Here is a 17,632-nt window from a genome sequence, read left to right on the forward strand (position 1 = left end):
TGACCAATAATCACGTTTTTGACCAAAATCACATTTTTGACCAAAAAACAGATTCTCAAAGCATAATAATGATAAAATTGAATGGATCCTTTCGCACGATACACAAAGATATTGGTCTCGCTGTGAGTTAAAAAGATATCGTGCTCGGCTGTCGCCTCGCACGATATCTTTTAAAACTCACAGCTCGACCAATATCTTTGTGTATCATGCTCAATCCATCCAATTTTATATCAAACCTGGCTTTGAGGGACTGTTTTGTTTCACCTACGCATGCTTCTATGCTGTCCGGATCCCCACACTTAAAACCGTAAACAAGGTTGGATTGTTTGTCTCTTGGAGGCTTGTTCTTCAGAGGGACATTAAGCCATATCAGTGCATATAATTGCTATTGCTTTAAAAAAGAGTAGAGTGCCTACCCCTGACTGTCCCACTTTTTGTTCCGGTCAAGTTGTTTACTTTAACCCCGGAATTGCTATTTGGTTTCCCATCTGCTAAAGGTGAAGTGCCGTAAAATAGTAGTGTAGAATTTTCTAATAATGCCTCATAACATAGCAAATCCCATAGCAAATTTGCAATACTGTGAAGCATATGTGCCTACTATCAAGTGCTGTTGAAAACATGCCAACATGAAGAGCACCATTCACAAAAGCGTGAGGGTTTTGAGCAATCATCGATAACATATACGAACAATTAAACCTGCATATTTGTGTCTCAACAACATTAGCTATGACCTACATATCAATTTGGTGTCCGGATGTTTTCACATGAGTATATATAGAGGAATCCGGCTGCCCATCACTAGAACTCGGACGCCTATGCTGTCCATTATTATGCTTTGAGAATCTGCCATCCTATACTTTATACACATTTTTTAAAAACCAATTATTCTGGATATTGGCGACCGATTTCACCTGAACACGGAGGTCTCTGCATCAGCTTGCAGTCCACGATCACCATACATGTAGTGTATTGATATCGTAACACCGTTTAACGACCCCACTTTTAGGCGGTTACAGAATATAATCGAGAAAATTAAAATTTTGACCAAAAATCACATTTTTGACCAAAAATCACATTTTTGACCAAAAATCACAATTTTGACCAAAAATCACATTTTGACCAAAAATCACATTTTTGACCAAAAATCACATTTATCACATATTTGACCAAAAATCACATATTTGACCAAAAATCACATTTTTGACCAAAAATCACATTTTTGACCAAAAATCACTCTTTTGACCAAAAATCACTCTCTTGACCAAAAATCACTTTTTTGACCAAAAATCACTTTTTGACCAATAATCACGCTTTTGACCAAAATCACATTTTGACCAAAAACAGATTCTCAAAGATAATAATGATAAAATTGAATGGATCCTTTACAAGACGATACACAAAGATATTGGTCTCGCTGTGAGTTAAAAAGATATCTTGCTCGGCTATCGCCTCGCACGATATCTTTTAAAACTCACAGCTCTTTGTGTATCATGCTCAATCCATCCAATTTTATATCAAACCTGGCTTTGAGGGACTGTTTTGTTTCACCTCGCATGCTTCTATGCTGTCCGGATCCCCACACTTAAAACCGTAAACAAGGTTGGATTGTTTGTCTCTTGGAGGCTTGTTCTTCAGAGGGACATTAAGCCATATCAGTGCATATAATTGCTATTGCTTTAAAAAAGAGTAGAGTGCCTACCCCTGACTGTCCCACTTTTTGTTCCGGTCAAGTTGTTTACTTTAACCCCGGAATTGCTATTTGGTTTCCCATCTGCTAAAGGTGAAGTGCCGTAAAATAGTAGTGTAGAATTTTCTAATAATGCCTCATAACATAGCAAATCCCATAGCAAATTTGCAATACTGTGAAGCATATGTGCCTACTATCAAGTGCTGTTGAAAACATGCCAACATGAAGAGCACCATTCACAAAAGCGTGAGGGTTTTGAGCAATCATCGATAACATATACGAACAATTAAACCTGCATATTTGTGTCTCAACAACATTAGCTACAGAAATTCCACATTTTTCAAAGGCCCAGATGATGGTTCCTTTTGTTGTTGTGCCAATGTCCTCCCATGCTTCTCCAAACCACTTGGTGATAAGATTTTGTCTTTGGGCCTAGATGATGGTTCCTTTTGTTGTTGTGCCAATGTCCTCCCATGCTTCTCCAAACCACTTGGTGATAAGATTTTGTCTTTGGGCCTAGATGATGGTTCCTTTTGTTGTTGTGCCAATGTCCTCCCATACTTCTCCAAACCACTTGGTGATAAGATTTTGTCTTTGGGCCTAGATGATGGTTCCTTTTGTTGTTGTGCCAATGTCCTCCCATGCTTCTCCACACCACTTGGTGATAAGATTTTGTCTTCACAGATGATGGTTCCTTTTGTTGTTGTGCCATTGTCCTCCCATGCTTCTCCAAACCACTTAGTGATAAGATTTTGTCTTCCCAGATGATGGTTCCTTTTCTTGTTGTGCCAATGTCCTCCCATACTTCTCCAAACCACTTAGTGATAAGATTTTGTCTTCCCAGATGATGGTTCCTTTTCTTGTTGTGCCAATGTCCTCACATGCTTCTCCAAATCACTTGGTGATAAGATTTTGTCTTTGGCTTGCTGTTATTTCATTGTTGGTATTTGCAGACAAGTTGCTCTGTGGAGAGGAATACAAACGAAGATAAGAGTTAGTGATTGGAGTGTCATGTCACTACATACATTTAACAATTTTGTATTACATGCCGCTGTCTTTCTTTTATTTTTCATAATTTTTTTTTTCAATTATACGCACCTGCATGTGTTGCGTGAAAAGGTCATTGCACTTCTGTTTGAAGGTACGATTGACAGACACATCGAGTGGTTGGATAAGTGACGTGTACCCTGGGGGATCAGGGCAGGTGTTGTCCCAACCTCCTTTAGCCGCTTCAAGACTCTGTTGGTCGTCTGAGCCCTGTGTACATCAGCGACCAACAGCCGCTGCTTGCCAAGACCTTCTACCGCTGGGTGCCACATATCATCGATCCAGCGGTGTATCTTTACTTCAAAGCACAGGCGTTAGCCTGGAAGTACACCTCCACCTTACTGTCCCATGATTCCTTTTCTTTTTAAGTGATGCGTGTACAGGTCCCTCGGAATATTAACGTCGGCTTCACACGTGGCTCCCTATCGGCAAATATTGTGAGCAGTGCACTGTGCATTGTCTCTTATCCTAGCCAGATTTCCCTTCACGAACCCAGATGGTCTTGTCCCCTTTAGGAGCATATGTTTTGCCCCCTCCGAAGATAAAGGGCAGATCCGTGTTGGCTATAACATTTTTACTTGGGGAGTCTTCTTATGTCTTGCTGTAGCACATCTTACAGCATTCCTCCGTATAAATCGGTGGAATTCCTGCAAAATCTTCTGCTTGTCTGATGGCGGGTTCTGCACTGTCGATGTTGCGGCTCTGAATGACAAATTGTTTCTAGTTGTGAAATTCTGAAATGAGCCTTGGGAGAAAGTAAGAGGATGGGAAAGATCAAGTTGCTTCTACTTTGCAGTATTGCTTCTGTCAGTTTCTTTTCTAGCTCTGGCCATGACGCACTTCTACTAGCCCTCACCTGACGACTCTTGCTAAGAATAAGGTCCGTCTTTTGCCTTTCCCATCTAAGTATGTTCTTGCCGTCTATTTTTTACTTCTTTGACGCTTGGTATATGTCACCCAAATTTTAAGAGAACAATCTGACTATGATATCTGATGGCTATCCAACAAAATAAGATGCAAAAACAAAGATATTTATAAACATACACATAAGCAAACTTTTTTAGCAACAAATACATATACAGAAATATAATTAGAATACAAAGGTGGATCCGGAATATTTCAGCTCCTAGAGTGATATAATGCTTTTGATAACCATATAAGGTAGAACTTGACAATTATTCCAATCTCAGTATGTTTTAAAACATCCAAAACATCCAAGCAGACATACCTGGTATTGATGAACTATACAATGTTTACTATCACCATTACATGAATATCAGGATGTTAAAAAGAATCCATTGAGTTTTAAAGTTCATATAGTAAATGTACTTATAGTCCTCTTGCTCTATGAAAAAGAGATGTTTATCCAGGACCAATTACTAGTGCAACAGTAGTGGTCGAGGAATCCCTCACCGACAAACCAAAATAACTGATGTCCATTCCTTCGTGACATGGAAGACACTGTATTTCCCATGCCATCAGCAGTATCAATTGCCAGAGTTATATTTTTAAAACCTGGTCCAAATGACAATCATGTCAATAAACTAGTACACATCAACCGAAGTCGAAATGATACTGAAATAACCTATACATCACCAAGTCTATTTCAAGATAAAAATTTGAAAATAATGCATGTGAAATCTTGAGACAATTTATGCAATGACTCAACATCCTGATGGTCTGAGACGGAGTGACTTCTCATTGAGATACATTCCACTTTCTCAATTCAAAATACGCATTAATCAGCGCACAAACACAAACAAAGCATTGACTACCATTGTATCACTGAACACTCATCAATTCATTACAACTAAAGCCCAGGTGTGCAGCGCAAAAGAAAAGTTATGAAAAGATCCTAACAAAAAAGAATTGAACACCCAAAACTTTTCAATCAATGGTATTATTCAACCATCAATGCTTATACAGGGTGAATGACCAAACAGGGCAGTGACTACACAAGCCTGATGCGACCTATTATAACCTTTAAGTTACAAGAAATGCTTTTAAAAATACGCGATGACGCGCAATTATATCAAACTCAAATGAAAATACTAAATTAATTACTAAGCTACAATTCTAATGTGACAGTATAAATTATAGCCTTCATAAAATTCTACCACTTCAAGTTTAAACTCTTAAAAATACCTCTTGCGAGAACGAGCCACATTGACAGAGTGAATATATAGCGACATTAAATGTAAATGGGAGGGCTTCACAGATATATCGGGTCCTAATCATGGACTGTCCCATTTATAATCAGTATACCCCTATGGAACACATTAACCTTAATCTCACACATAGGGAGTATAGAATTTTAATGGATTTGCCCATTTAGGTATCTACACTTACATTACAACTAGACAATTAGCAGTAATATTCATATTCATATTTTTTATTTCCATAAAATATACAAACATGATACATATGGAGGAAAAGGCTGGAAGACCTGAAAGTTAGCCTTTCCCTAAAATCAAATGCAATTAGCAAATCAAAGCTACTTTACAAAACATAACCAAAAGACAAGGGAAGGGAAGGGGACATGCTCTCGGAAAAGATAAGTGTTTTTATCCAGGGGAATTTCAAGCTAACACAATTTTTCCCAGAGACCTTACGTCTAAACCACCACCAGGGTTCGAGTCTGAAATCTCTCACACCATAGTTAAACGCCTTATCGATTGAACTTGACTGCCAATTAACACATGTAATTATGATTTCCATTTTCACAGATGCAGAGCTTCTTGGTGCTGGGTCTCTCCTGCGCAAATATGTGTCATTATTGTCGGCACATGTACGCGATATCATGCCAACCGCTGCCAAATTAGCAGCACCAAGTTCTACACAGTTCTCATCTGTAGCAAGTATCATAGAATCAGATTTATCAGGTAAGGTTTATATTTTTAATAAATTTTGTGTCTAAAACACGGTGTGGATTAGATCACTTCTTACTAACTTCAGTTAATGCAAATATGAAAGGAAAAGAATGGATTTAAATAATTGAACCTGAATAGTTAAATTTGATTTATTTTCTGGTTGGAAAAGTACAAAATGTAGTTCTTCTCTTATTTACTGCCATAAACACTATTCTGTTAAAACCTTTTCAGATGTACTAAGAATAATGTAAGCTTTAAAAAAAAGAGTTTTGTTGCCTTAATGAGATACAGGACGTTCAAAAATCATAAGTAATTTGGATAATTTTCTCAATCAAAACTTTTTTTTCCTCCATACCCTACACCAAAAGCAATGGCATATTTGAACTCCTTATTTGAATTTCTTGTAAAGATTGTAAACTTCACAGAAGTAGGGCAACTCCTTCAAGAGATATGACATTCAGAACATCTGAGGATAAATTTATGTTTTGTAGTTAGTTCAGTAGCGTGCAGGAAAACCATTGAATAAGGAACACAAAGCAACCTAGCTTTATGTAATTCTAATTATGATGGGGTAAAGTGGCAGGGGGGGGGGCTGTCAATTGCATCAACCATCTTACTTATATTTACTAAGTAAATCAACTGTCTATAGTATAGACACTATCGGAATAAAAATAACACTTGTTTTGGTGTTCTTATGCTTTACTGTAATAGGTGTATTACTACCAGAATTAGTGAGTTGCATGGTCCTACTGCAAGTCAAGTGTCCACTGGTAATGCAACGGTGTGGTGCTGTACCGGTCCTAGGGGTACTCATAGATGAGTTGGATAAATTCAACAAGGTAGCACCTGGCATGACTTCAGAAGATGCTGATGATCTTGCATGGCCAGGACTTACAGGTAACATTGCAATGAACTCCTTCTTTAGGTGCATGTTAATTGTTATCCGTATTGACTGTACAAGTTCATATGTTAACCATGGTTTACAAGTTAAACAGCCTTGACTTTTACATGAATCTTACCAACATGAAAAATGTCTAGCATTAAGACCTACACTTTACAAAACAATATTTTGAAAAATTGAGAAAACATTCCCTAGATTTTGATGAGCTCTAAACGATAGTGCCGAAAGTTTACTTTTTGCATTCATATTTTTGAGGAAAGAGTAATATAGTGATTTTTAAATCAAGAAAAAAAATGGGAGGAAATATTAAAAAGTTTTATTTTACCAGTGAACAAATACATCTTAGTGTTTATAAGTATCAAGAAATCTCAAATTCAGGTGTTGATGAACTTGTCTCCCTTTATCCTGTCCTTAACATAACAACCCGTCATTGGTTTCTATACATGCACACAGCTTCTATTCCAGTCAACCAAACATGTAATATGATGGCAGGTGCGATGGAGGATGTGCCTCTGATTCGTAAAGCAGATCTGGAGAACCACAACAAAGACGGTGGACTGTGGGTTGTCATAGATAATAAAGTATATGATCTGAAGGACTTCCATGCTCAAGCACCGTGCGGGAGTGACACATTACTGCAGTATGCAGGTAGGCTTTACAGTTCTTCCTATCGACATTCACAATGTTTAAATCTTTTCACATTTTAAAATGATATTAATCATACATATGTTAGCACATCATATTTTTCAAAACTAGCATATTTTTGAAGTTGCATTTCTCAGAAAAATCACCAGTTGCAGTTGGTATGCACATACGTTCTTTGTGGATTTCAGTTTTGAAAAAGCTTGGGTGTTCTCTGAACAAGAACACATTTAAAAGTTTACCTAAATCATTGAAAATGGTGTGGACTGCTCATTGTTGCTAAACATTCAAATAGCAAGTGCTAAATTAGAAATGAACTCTTAGGCCAGGTAAAAGTCATGACATTCTAAAATTGGAAAGTCTGTATGAACTTTCTTTATTCTTGTTCATTCTTATTACAGCTAAAGATGCAAGTGAGGCATTCCACAGAGCAGGGCATTCATCAACGGCCAAGCAAGCGATGTCTGGACACCTAGTAGGAATCTATGTTGGGGTAAGTCAGTCAGTCAAAATTTGATGATAAAGAATAAATTCAGTCATCTATACTTACATGCAGGATAGTTTTTGAATCTAGCATGATATATGCGGGGAACGAAGCGGGACGACAACATGTCACGTTGGTGAAAACAAGCTGCCTGTTTGTAAACAACTTGCGTGTAATAGCTTAAATAAGGGCATGCACACATAAATTGGAATTAATATCAACGCATTTAACGTTGCTGGGCCAACTCAACTTTTAGGAAGTGCGGTGCCTGGATGTCCATCCATGACCATCACAGGATACAACATTCAGACAAAAAATGTAGCACAGTAATATACACATATGGCTTTTGAAAAAAGTTCAATTGTTACAGTGCTTATAGTATGGAAAATAGGCTTCCATTTTGTTCATCATCCTAAACATAAACAACAACATTTGTTGAAGATATGAAGAAAGGAAGTGGAAAAGAGCTTTTGTCATCTTCAATGAGCCAGGCAAATAGCAAATAGATCAAATTTATTACATTTTCTAATGATATTTTTTAATACTTGTCTTATGCAGCCTGATGATGACATAGTGATTGGATCAGATACCAATGCAATATCATCTCCATTGATGGACACAGAGAGAGCCCTGGGTCTCTTGATAGGCCTACATTCATGCCATCAAGCTCGTAGCTTGCCTCTGTCTACTCCAGAAGTAGAGTACCAAACATGGCTCAATTCGCAACTGCTCAGCGGCGGCCTGCAATTAGGTCAACGCCCGAGCTTATTCCATCACCAAGATGACCGCTTAGACTCCAGGTAGGTTTGTTTATTTTGTTGTAAATGTTGATTATCTTGCAGGCATGAGAATTTCCAGTCAAAACAGTGGGAATTAGACTTTGTGATGTCAAAATCCACACAAATTTATTTTTAACCCATTTTCAGATGTTTTTGTGTAATTGTACTCACTTTTCCAGCAGTTTGCAGACTTTTTCATTAATGTATTGATGGAACGGTACATAGTTACTCCCCAATTTTTCTGTCCTTATTGGTCTAGTTCATTATTTTATTGTGTATTTTCTCTGTTAAGTGATTTCTGGTTTTATTTTACCCTAATAAAAATAAATTTTTTAGTTATTCTGTGGTATACTGGGTGTAACAAGGAGTTCAAAATTAAATAGTTAAACTTCCATTTGTGTCTATTCTAGGAGCACATCAGGAAGCCAGGCATCTACCCCCTCGCAACCAAAATATGAAGACAATCAAAAGGTGTTCTCCCGATCAGCTTCGCAGGCCGATGCCGCCAAACCGTTCCTCCAAGCATTATCAGATTGGAGGAACCAAGACTTGATGGTGAAAACTTTCCTGTCACACTGCGACAAGTACTGTCGTACCCACCATCTCATCATGCCGCTGGAATTTCCACCGACTCACCCCGTAGAAGTAACAGGCAGGCTTCTGATGGCATCTATTCTTAAGCATCACGATTTGGGACATGCAGGATTAGCTCTTGTCGAGCACGGAGCTCAGGGAGAAGGGATATTACATGGACGACATGGGTCATTGCCTAAATCTATTGCAGATGTGTGTCGTGTGGTATATCAAGCAAAGAGGTCTTTGATAAAGGTAAGGAGTAAAGTTATGGATCTGTACAGCATTTGTAACCTTTGAGTAGGACCATCGATATATCGATAATAATCAATAAATCGACTGTCCAATAATATCAATATCCCTGATATCCTTTTCTGAAGAAAATCGATATATCCAAGTTGCTGTAAATGAAAAAAAAAATATCGAAAAATCAGGAAAAAAGGACTGAAATTGAGCTCCATAAGTCTCTGGAAGGTGGCTGGTGCATTTGCGAATCCAAATGGCATTGGGCTCCACAAGTCGCTGGAAGGTGGCTGGTGCATTTGCGAATCCAATGGCATTGGGCTCCACAAGTCGCTGGAAGGTGGCTGGTGCATTTGTGAGTCCAAAGGGCATGATGCATAGAAAATAGACATCACAAAACTTCATATTTTTGGAACATGAATGCTAGACCTTTTAGAGTTTCCAGTATATGAAGAGCTTATTTCCAAACCGTGTTAAGTCCACAAGATTCACTTTGAAGAAAATCAGGAATTTTCTTTATGGCAATGAAATAAAGTTCGATTTCTATAAAATTACAGTGAAGTGAAGGTGACATATGTAGGACCATTTTTTACCAAAATTCGATGTTTAAAATAGTTCAAAATTCAAAACTGAGTTGTATTGCATTTCTCAGAATTGAATAAACATCATTTCACTGACAATAAGTGATGACCTGAAATACCCACTTGTTTTATCACATTATCAGTTATCACAATTCCCCCCTCCCCTGCATGCTGCCACCCTAATCTCATATTGACAGCTGTAAGTTTTTTAAGTCTTTAAGTCCTAAGTTTTTTTATACCTTTAACTTTAAAATAATACCTTGAATTTAGTAGCACATTTTGATAATCATACAAAATAATAATATCAAAAACTAACTCTACCACCATCCTCTTACATTAATTCTACAATCACAACCTCTCCCTCTCCCCCTTCCCACCCTTTTCATGTCTTTCTGGAGGTATCTATCAAATATTTAAGAAATGCCATACAAACTAGGCCTACTAATTATTAAAAAAAACCACCAACAACAACAACTTTTTATGCAGACCAAATTCAGGAATACTAGCCTCAGGACCAAACAAGAACGAAGGCGCAAAGCAAGGCAATGTTATCAATCATGCAGAACTTGGGCGATTAACTATTGGACGCCCTATGCTGTGCTACTTGCCTACAAGCTGCCCACAAGGGCATTGTTCGTGGACTTAACACAGTTTGCTACAAAACTGGATTGGACTTCACACGTTTTGGAAAAAAATCGATACTTTGTGTGTCAATATTTCGGGACTTGGCTAATTTTGGAAAAAAACACACACATTGCTGGATAGCCCTAGTTACTCACTACCCATTTTCATCAAAATCTCAATTTTGAAGGTGGGTGGACTTAACACGGTTTGGAAATAAGCTCTTCATATGAGAGTTTAATGTTTGTATAAGGTAATAATTATAGTAATTCAATTCTCAAAAATGCCTCCATGGACCAGATCATGTCACATATATTTGTTTTTTTTTCCCCATGTAGATGCATCAAGACCAAACTCGCTCCTATGAAGAAGTGTGCTCCCCTGTGATGGAGAGATGCCGCTTTGTTTTCAACGAGCTCCGTCCAGCTATCGGCAACGAAGTGTCGGCTATGTCAAGACTGAAAATCTTGACGACAACATCAAGATGGAAACAGATTGTGATAAAAATGATAAGAGACAAGAGGGCTGCGGCAAAAGCAGGTATGTTATATACCTCGTCTTAAGGGTTACCTCGCATCATCGGGCTATTTCACCCACTGCTGTGTGCTTTGACATACTGCGTATTTATCTGGTTTTCTCATTTTACATTTGAGCATTGTAACTCAATCTTGGGTCATGGGGCAAGTTGATAAGAAATTAAGATATAATAGTTCTCACATTTTCTTCTTAATACACAGTTTGCCAGAATTTTTAAATTTTTAAATTCTTTAGGATTAAGGTTTTTCTAGTTCTAGAGATTTACAGGGTGTCAATATTGTCTTTGCAAGGAGTTTGCCATTACTTTAGTTTCAATGCAATTAATGTAAGAGTTGACTTCAAATTATTTCACCCAACCATGCCAGATCCTTCCAGCAAATGGGATGCGATCTTTCCTTTTAATAAAAAGACCTATGGCACGCCTGCGTCAGGCGATACTACGCAGCTTATGCACCGAATGAAATGCTGATGTGATGATGATGTGATTCAATTAGCCGATCAAAACCCCGCTTCAGTGTTTACTAAATCGGCAGAGTGTAAAACTACCTTGTCGAACAGTTTAACGGCCTCACACCCGCTGAGTATCTAGCTCACTGTTGTGTACCAGCATGTGCTAAAAGTGTATAGGATTATGTTGTCAAATTTTGAATTTTCACAGTTACTTGAGCTGCAATTTCACTGTGTAAACACAAGTCAATGAGAAAATTAACTTCAGGTGCGTCGGAGGGGAGCATAACCTTGCGGTGTTTGAATATATTGAGACACATAAAGCTGACACACAAGATATTTTATGGATTCTAGATACCAAGGCTTGGTATATAAGGACTTCTCATTTCCGCCCCATGTGCATGATTTTTCTTGGGAGGGGAGAGACTCAAAACTTTTCTGTTATCTTTATGGTTAAAAACTAGCATTCTCATTCACAATGAAACGAACAGATACTTGCAATCTGTACAAGTCATATGACATAATTTGCCATCTTTACACATACAGGACTGAGTAAAGATGAGAAAGGAGGAAAGGAAGGGAAAATGAAGGAGGATGCAGGAGCTGCAGGAGGAGATGGAATGGTCAAAGTGTTCCCCAAGAAATTACTATCCAAAGATGAAGGCAAAGAATCCAAGGATAAGGTAAGCCAAATACCTGTTTCATCTACGATATATTTTCCAAACTTGAAACTTTACCATGTCGAAAGACATTTTCCACTAAACTGTGTGGAAAAGGGTAAGAGAAGGCGGGAATAAGTGTAAGCTACTGTGAATGTGTTGGCAACGAGTTTGTGAAATATCAAATAGAAAAGTTGATTCTAAGCCGCCAAAGTTCTCTTATATGATTGTGATAAACTTGGCCTTGAGAGGCTTATGGAATACTACTCCATCAAAGTTTCTTTTGCACAAGTTCAAATCCGTAACCTCTGATGCCTGATGTGTTAGGAGTAAGTTTTCCTTCAATTCTAGCATTTTATTTTTTTAGATATTAATAATAATAATAATAATAAAACAAGATTTCTAAAAGGCACACTAATACACGCAAATGCGGCCTCTAGTCTAAGCGCCAGAATACAATAAAATATAACGAACTGAATTGGCAGGAAAAATACAAGCAATATAATATACACATTATAAAACAATTTAAAACAGATATAAAAACATATATAATAGGTTAAAAATAGAAACTTGATTTAAAAACAAAGATGAGAGAGACTCTTGATGAAGATTACAGAGCAAAAACACAAAGAACCGCAAAAACCAGACATCAGGCGTGTCGCTCCCAAGTCCTCAATGGCAGAAACATTTGTCACTGCTCCAAGATGCAAATTTCTTGCAATGGGTAGCTTATGTAAGACCAAGAGTTGACAATTTTTCAAGTTTTGTTTTTTCAAGTAATATGTAAATATTTAGAAATGTGACTACATAATTTTTGTTGAAGGATTCTTGGAAGTCTGTAGTAAGCGCCATCACCAGTGCGCGCAAGTTCAAATGGTTGCGACAACGCATGACGGGAGCGGCTACGCAGACTGCACTAATGACACAAATAGTGGACTTTGTCATGCATGGGGACAGTATTGATATGGAAAAGCTCAGAAGGTCTCTATACTGTCAGCTTGAAAGAGCAGAACATCGTCTGCGCGGAGCAGAGGCAATCCTATCGATGCTGAAGAAAGAGCACTTGATTCCATCAGTACGATATGCTATGCTATGCGGCTGGCAGGGACTCATGGATCATACTATAGAGCAGAGGTAAGTTGCACCTGATTCCATCAGTACGATATGCTATGCTATGCGGCTGGCAGGGACTCATGGATCATACTATAGAACAGAGGTAAGTAGCACCTAGTTCCATCAGTACGATATGCTATGCTATGCGGCTGGCAGGGACTCATGGATCATACTATAGAGCAGAGGTAAGTTGCACCTGATTCCATCAGTACGATATGCTATGCTATGCGGCTGGCAGGGACTCATGGATCATACTATAGAACAGAGGTAAGTTGCACCTGATTCCATCGGTACGATATGCTATGTTATGCAGCTGGCATGGACTCACTAATTGTTATTCGTAGTTAATGAAATTGTTTTGGAGATATTTCCTGTAGAAATTCCTTTGTTTTCTATTGAATTTTGACTTGTTGAATGGACTGCACCTTCTCTAGTGTCCCGATGACATCACACTCATTTTGACTGTATATGGATGGTAGATTTTCGTTGTCTAGCCCTTTTCCAGAGAATATGCCAATAATGTTTCCATGCTTTTTATTCTCAGGGAGAGTATGTCTAACTGCTTAAGCCACGTCAACCTCATCCCGCCCTACGACCGTGTCGTCCTGCAAATCACCTTCTCCAAGCTGAGCAGTTGGGCGGTAGATTCATTACGTCGTCACGTAATTGCAGCCAACGATACCTTAAACCAAGGCAACTGGGTCAGCAATGATAGGGATAATAGTGGTATGCTAGGGACATTACCACAAGCCAGGTTTATTCTGGCCATGCTGGGACTGTTGACTACGGAGCATCTGGCCTCTGGCGTTAGTTTGCTGTTGAATTCAGGAGTCTTGGGACTAACCCAGACTATACTTCGGCTGGCAGGTAAGCATGATAGTCTGTTCCGCATTCCAGAAAAATACAGCACTAATTGTTTGGAATTGAAAAAATATTATCTTGTTTTGCCAAATGAAACATAATGAATCCTAATCCTTTAGTTCAATGAGAGTCAATTTTCAATTTTTTTTTGCAATTTGAAGGAAAATAGGCCAAAACAGACATGCAATTTTGCATGTTGTCTTACAATTGTAGTCACAAAATTTTAAGACTTTGGCACAATAAGTCAAAGCAATCTTGAGTATAGGCTAAGCGTTAGCTCATAATTTTAATATTTTATGTTATTTTCATAATTGGGTATGAAAAACATTAGAAAATGTGTTTTCCAAAAAACAGAATGTATTACCTGAAATTATTAGTCTTTATACACGTCTTTGGGCTTGATTGTCACAGCATGCAAAAAAATGCCCTAAAAACGCATGTTTTTGGCTCTTATTTCCAAAAATGGACCCAATATTAAAATTTGCCTTTCATTGCCAGTTAGAACTAACTTAAGTATTAGGATTTAACTATGTTTCACTTGGTAAAACAGGACATTTTTTTAATCCTAAAGAATTAGTGCTTTATTTTTTTGGAATAGGGAGTAATTCTTTTTCTGTGTCATTTACCATTCTCCAAATCCTCGAAATATAAACTAAAACTGTCATCATTATTGCCCATATTGTCACTATGCATGTTTGAATGGTTGAGAGTGCACATTGGCGTTGAGATAGCATAGCTTTGTTTTCTTTTATCAAGGAGTGTCTGGAATTACTACTGCAATGGTGGTTTTCAAGGTCATATACTGAGGTCAAAGGTCATTTGATGTCAACTTGTAAAATTGACTGAAAATTTAAAAAAAAGTGTATCACAAAAAGGCAAAAACAATATTTCACATAAATATTTACTATGCATGGTGTTCACTACCCATATCTTTGGACGACCTATTTGGGACCGCCATCCCTATTTTTGTATTTTTGTGGCATGTCCTTTATAGAACACAACACACATGTTGATCTCTGTAGAAACAAGACATTAAAAAATTGTGTAAGTTTTAGGACATTGTTGCCAGTCCCTTTCATATTTTGTTGACCTTTTTCCCGCCCAGGCCCTGATCAAGAATCTCATCTCTACGAAGATGAAGATAAAGCATTACCAGCAACTGTATTTGAAGAGACAAGGAGTACCCCACCACCAGCACCACTGCCAACTAGCGGGGCAGAGCTTGCTGCGATGATGAAGATAGGCACTAGAGTGGTCAGAGGTCAGGACTGGAAATGGGGCGATCAGGTAAGTTGAGATCAAACAGGAAGATCATAGGTCACAGGTCACATACTTTTTGACATTTGAGCACTCTGTTCTTGAATTGTAACCGTATGCAAATCACACCTCATTCCACTGAGTTCAGGGGTGTGAGAGTTCCTCTTTCAGCTGATTTCCTCTTTTTTTATTGCCAAAATTTATGTGTTTTCTTTTATTTTCAGCCCATATTTGGCATTTTTACCCTGATTTTATGCTGTTTTTCAGCTTTTTTAAAGCAATGTTCCTCTTTTTTTTGTCTGGGGTTTCTCACACCCCTGTGAGTTACACACAAAAGTATTGAACATCATGACAATAGAGGCCTCATAATGCAGTTCTTGATACTCCAGATACATATCATGTGGAACGGATTGAAAATGGAGTATCTTCATAAAATTCTTCTATTTTCAGCTGATGAAACATAGTATTTTTAGGCGTTTTGAAAATAAATATCAACAAAAAAATTTGCGTTCACCCCTCGCGTCCACTCAAAATTTTCGGAATCCCACCTTGTTTTCCTGAATTTCTCCATTTAAAACTTAACAATCCCCCTTCCTGGTTACGAAAAATTTCATGTTCCCCCCTCAAGACCCTAACAACATTTCGGGTTTCCCCCTCAAAATGCCCATTCCCCTCCTGTCGTATATAATGATCGCTCCCTTATATCTCAAGCAATTTTATTTGTTAAGAGAACTGTTTAGAAAGATATGACCTCTGAAAAATTTGAACACACATTAATTTCTTGCTACTACCGTTTACAGGATGGTCCACCACCAAGCGAAGGCAGAGTGATAGGAGAGTTAGGTGAAGATGGCTGGATCCGAGTACAGTGGGATACCGGCAGTACTAACTCATATCGAATGGGAAAAGAAGATAAATATGATCTGAAATTAGCTGGACCTCCGCCCATTATGGAGCAGGCTGAGGATGAGAAGGATTGTACGATAGACCCAGGTATGTACCAACTAGAGCGCTGAGGTAGACTTTGCTCTGGGAGAACATGAAGGCTACGCTGTGTTTTGACAAGTAGCCTCATTCAAGTTATTTTTCCTGAAAATAAATATTGTTTGAAGAAAATTCACAATGCGAGGTAAAGGTCTAAGAATTCTTATTTTAGTAATCAATTCATTCAACGGGAAACCATTGTTGCTAGTGTCTGAATTTTTTACTATATCCAAGCACCATGTCTTTTTTAAATTCACTACATTTTGGAAAGTTAACTGTCAACTGATTTCGTTGAAACCACTTGGAGTGTTAGGGTTAATAGAGGTGGTATTGTCCACATTCTCTGCACAGTAATTATTGTACTGCTACTAGTACGAGATGGACAACAATAATGTGATGTTAATTCTTTAACATTTTCCCTAAATTCCAAGATCATTTGAAATATTTCTTTTATATATATATATATAATTATTTCGGAGAACCAGACAAAAACTTTTTATTTATTGGACAAACCAATTAATACCTTTGGTCATCAGTAGGCCATTCACCAAGAAATGAATTGGCTCAAGTTTTGTGAGCTGAATATGCTGGAGAAAATATTGCCTTCTAAGATTGTGCCTAGCTGATGTTGTCAAACTCTTTATATATGACACGATCAAGGGAAATGAGTCGGATGTCGCTAACATTGATTTTGAGATATTGGCAAAGAAAGTGTTAAAATTCTTTTGTTTTCAGCGATTGGTAAATTGATGTAACTTTCCAAAGAAAAGTCGTATCAACACGGGGTTTTCATTATCTGAAAGCTCTAAATATCCTCTTTAGAAACATGTGTAAAACTCATTTTTGACCAGGGTCGACATGTGACTCATTCCCCTTGATCATGTCACATATATGTTTGGCTTATATTTAAAAAATTTGTTTTTTTATCCACAGCATCAAAGAAGAGATCAGCGAGTACTATGCCCACATCACTGATCCGCAGATCCTGTGTCTGTTTGCTCCAGCTCCTCAATCTTGATGCTAGTCTTCATGCAGAGAATGTGCAGAAAGATGCTATCAGAACTCTGTGTGGTCAGCTTAGAACCATTGTATCTGCAGGAAATATGTTCACTGCTATGGAAGGTATGTAGAAACAGATTATTATCTGGGAAAATCACAGGAACAATATATTTTTGTTGCAATGCATTTTACACAGATGCCTAAAATTGGATTGAAAAATGCTTTCGTTATTGAATGTCAGGGTAGTTATATAGTGGGGTATGAAATCATTCATGATTGATTTTAACAAAAATTTGGAAAAAAATCACCAAAAAATTACAAGTTTGTATCCAAAAGGGGCAGATTTG

The 17,632-nt window shown here is 37.8% G+C and overlaps 1 protein-coding gene across 1 annotated transcript in view; it reads left to right on the forward strand.

Moving 5' to 3' along the window:
• The window catches only part of LOC140160696 (E3 ubiquitin-protein ligase HERC2-like), a 118,658-nt gene that overhangs the window by 39,616 nt on the left and 61,410 nt on the right, over positions 1–17,632 (forward strand). The window contains 13 exon segments of the mRNA XM_072183983.1: positions 5,461–5,616; positions 6,316–6,501; positions 6,959–7,153; positions 7,549–7,640; positions 8,190–8,431; positions 8,821–9,238; positions 10,767–10,968; positions 11,959–12,095; positions 12,895–13,205; positions 13,690–14,051; positions 15,151–15,332; positions 16,103–16,295; positions 17,220–17,408. Coding sequence (XP_072040084.1) covers positions 5,461–5,616; positions 6,316–6,501; positions 6,959–7,153; positions 7,549–7,640; positions 8,190–8,431; positions 8,821–9,238; positions 10,767–10,968; positions 11,959–12,095; positions 12,895–13,205; positions 13,690–14,051; positions 15,151–15,332; positions 16,103–16,295; positions 17,220–17,408 — 2,865 coding nt within the window.

This window comes from Amphiura filiformis, chromosome 9 (genome assembly GCF_039555335.1).
Source record: "Amphiura filiformis chromosome 9, Afil_fr2py, whole genome shotgun sequence".
NCBI classification, from domain to species: Eukaryota; Metazoa; Echinodermata; class Ophiuroidea; order Amphilepidida; family Amphiuridae; genus Amphiura; species Amphiura filiformis.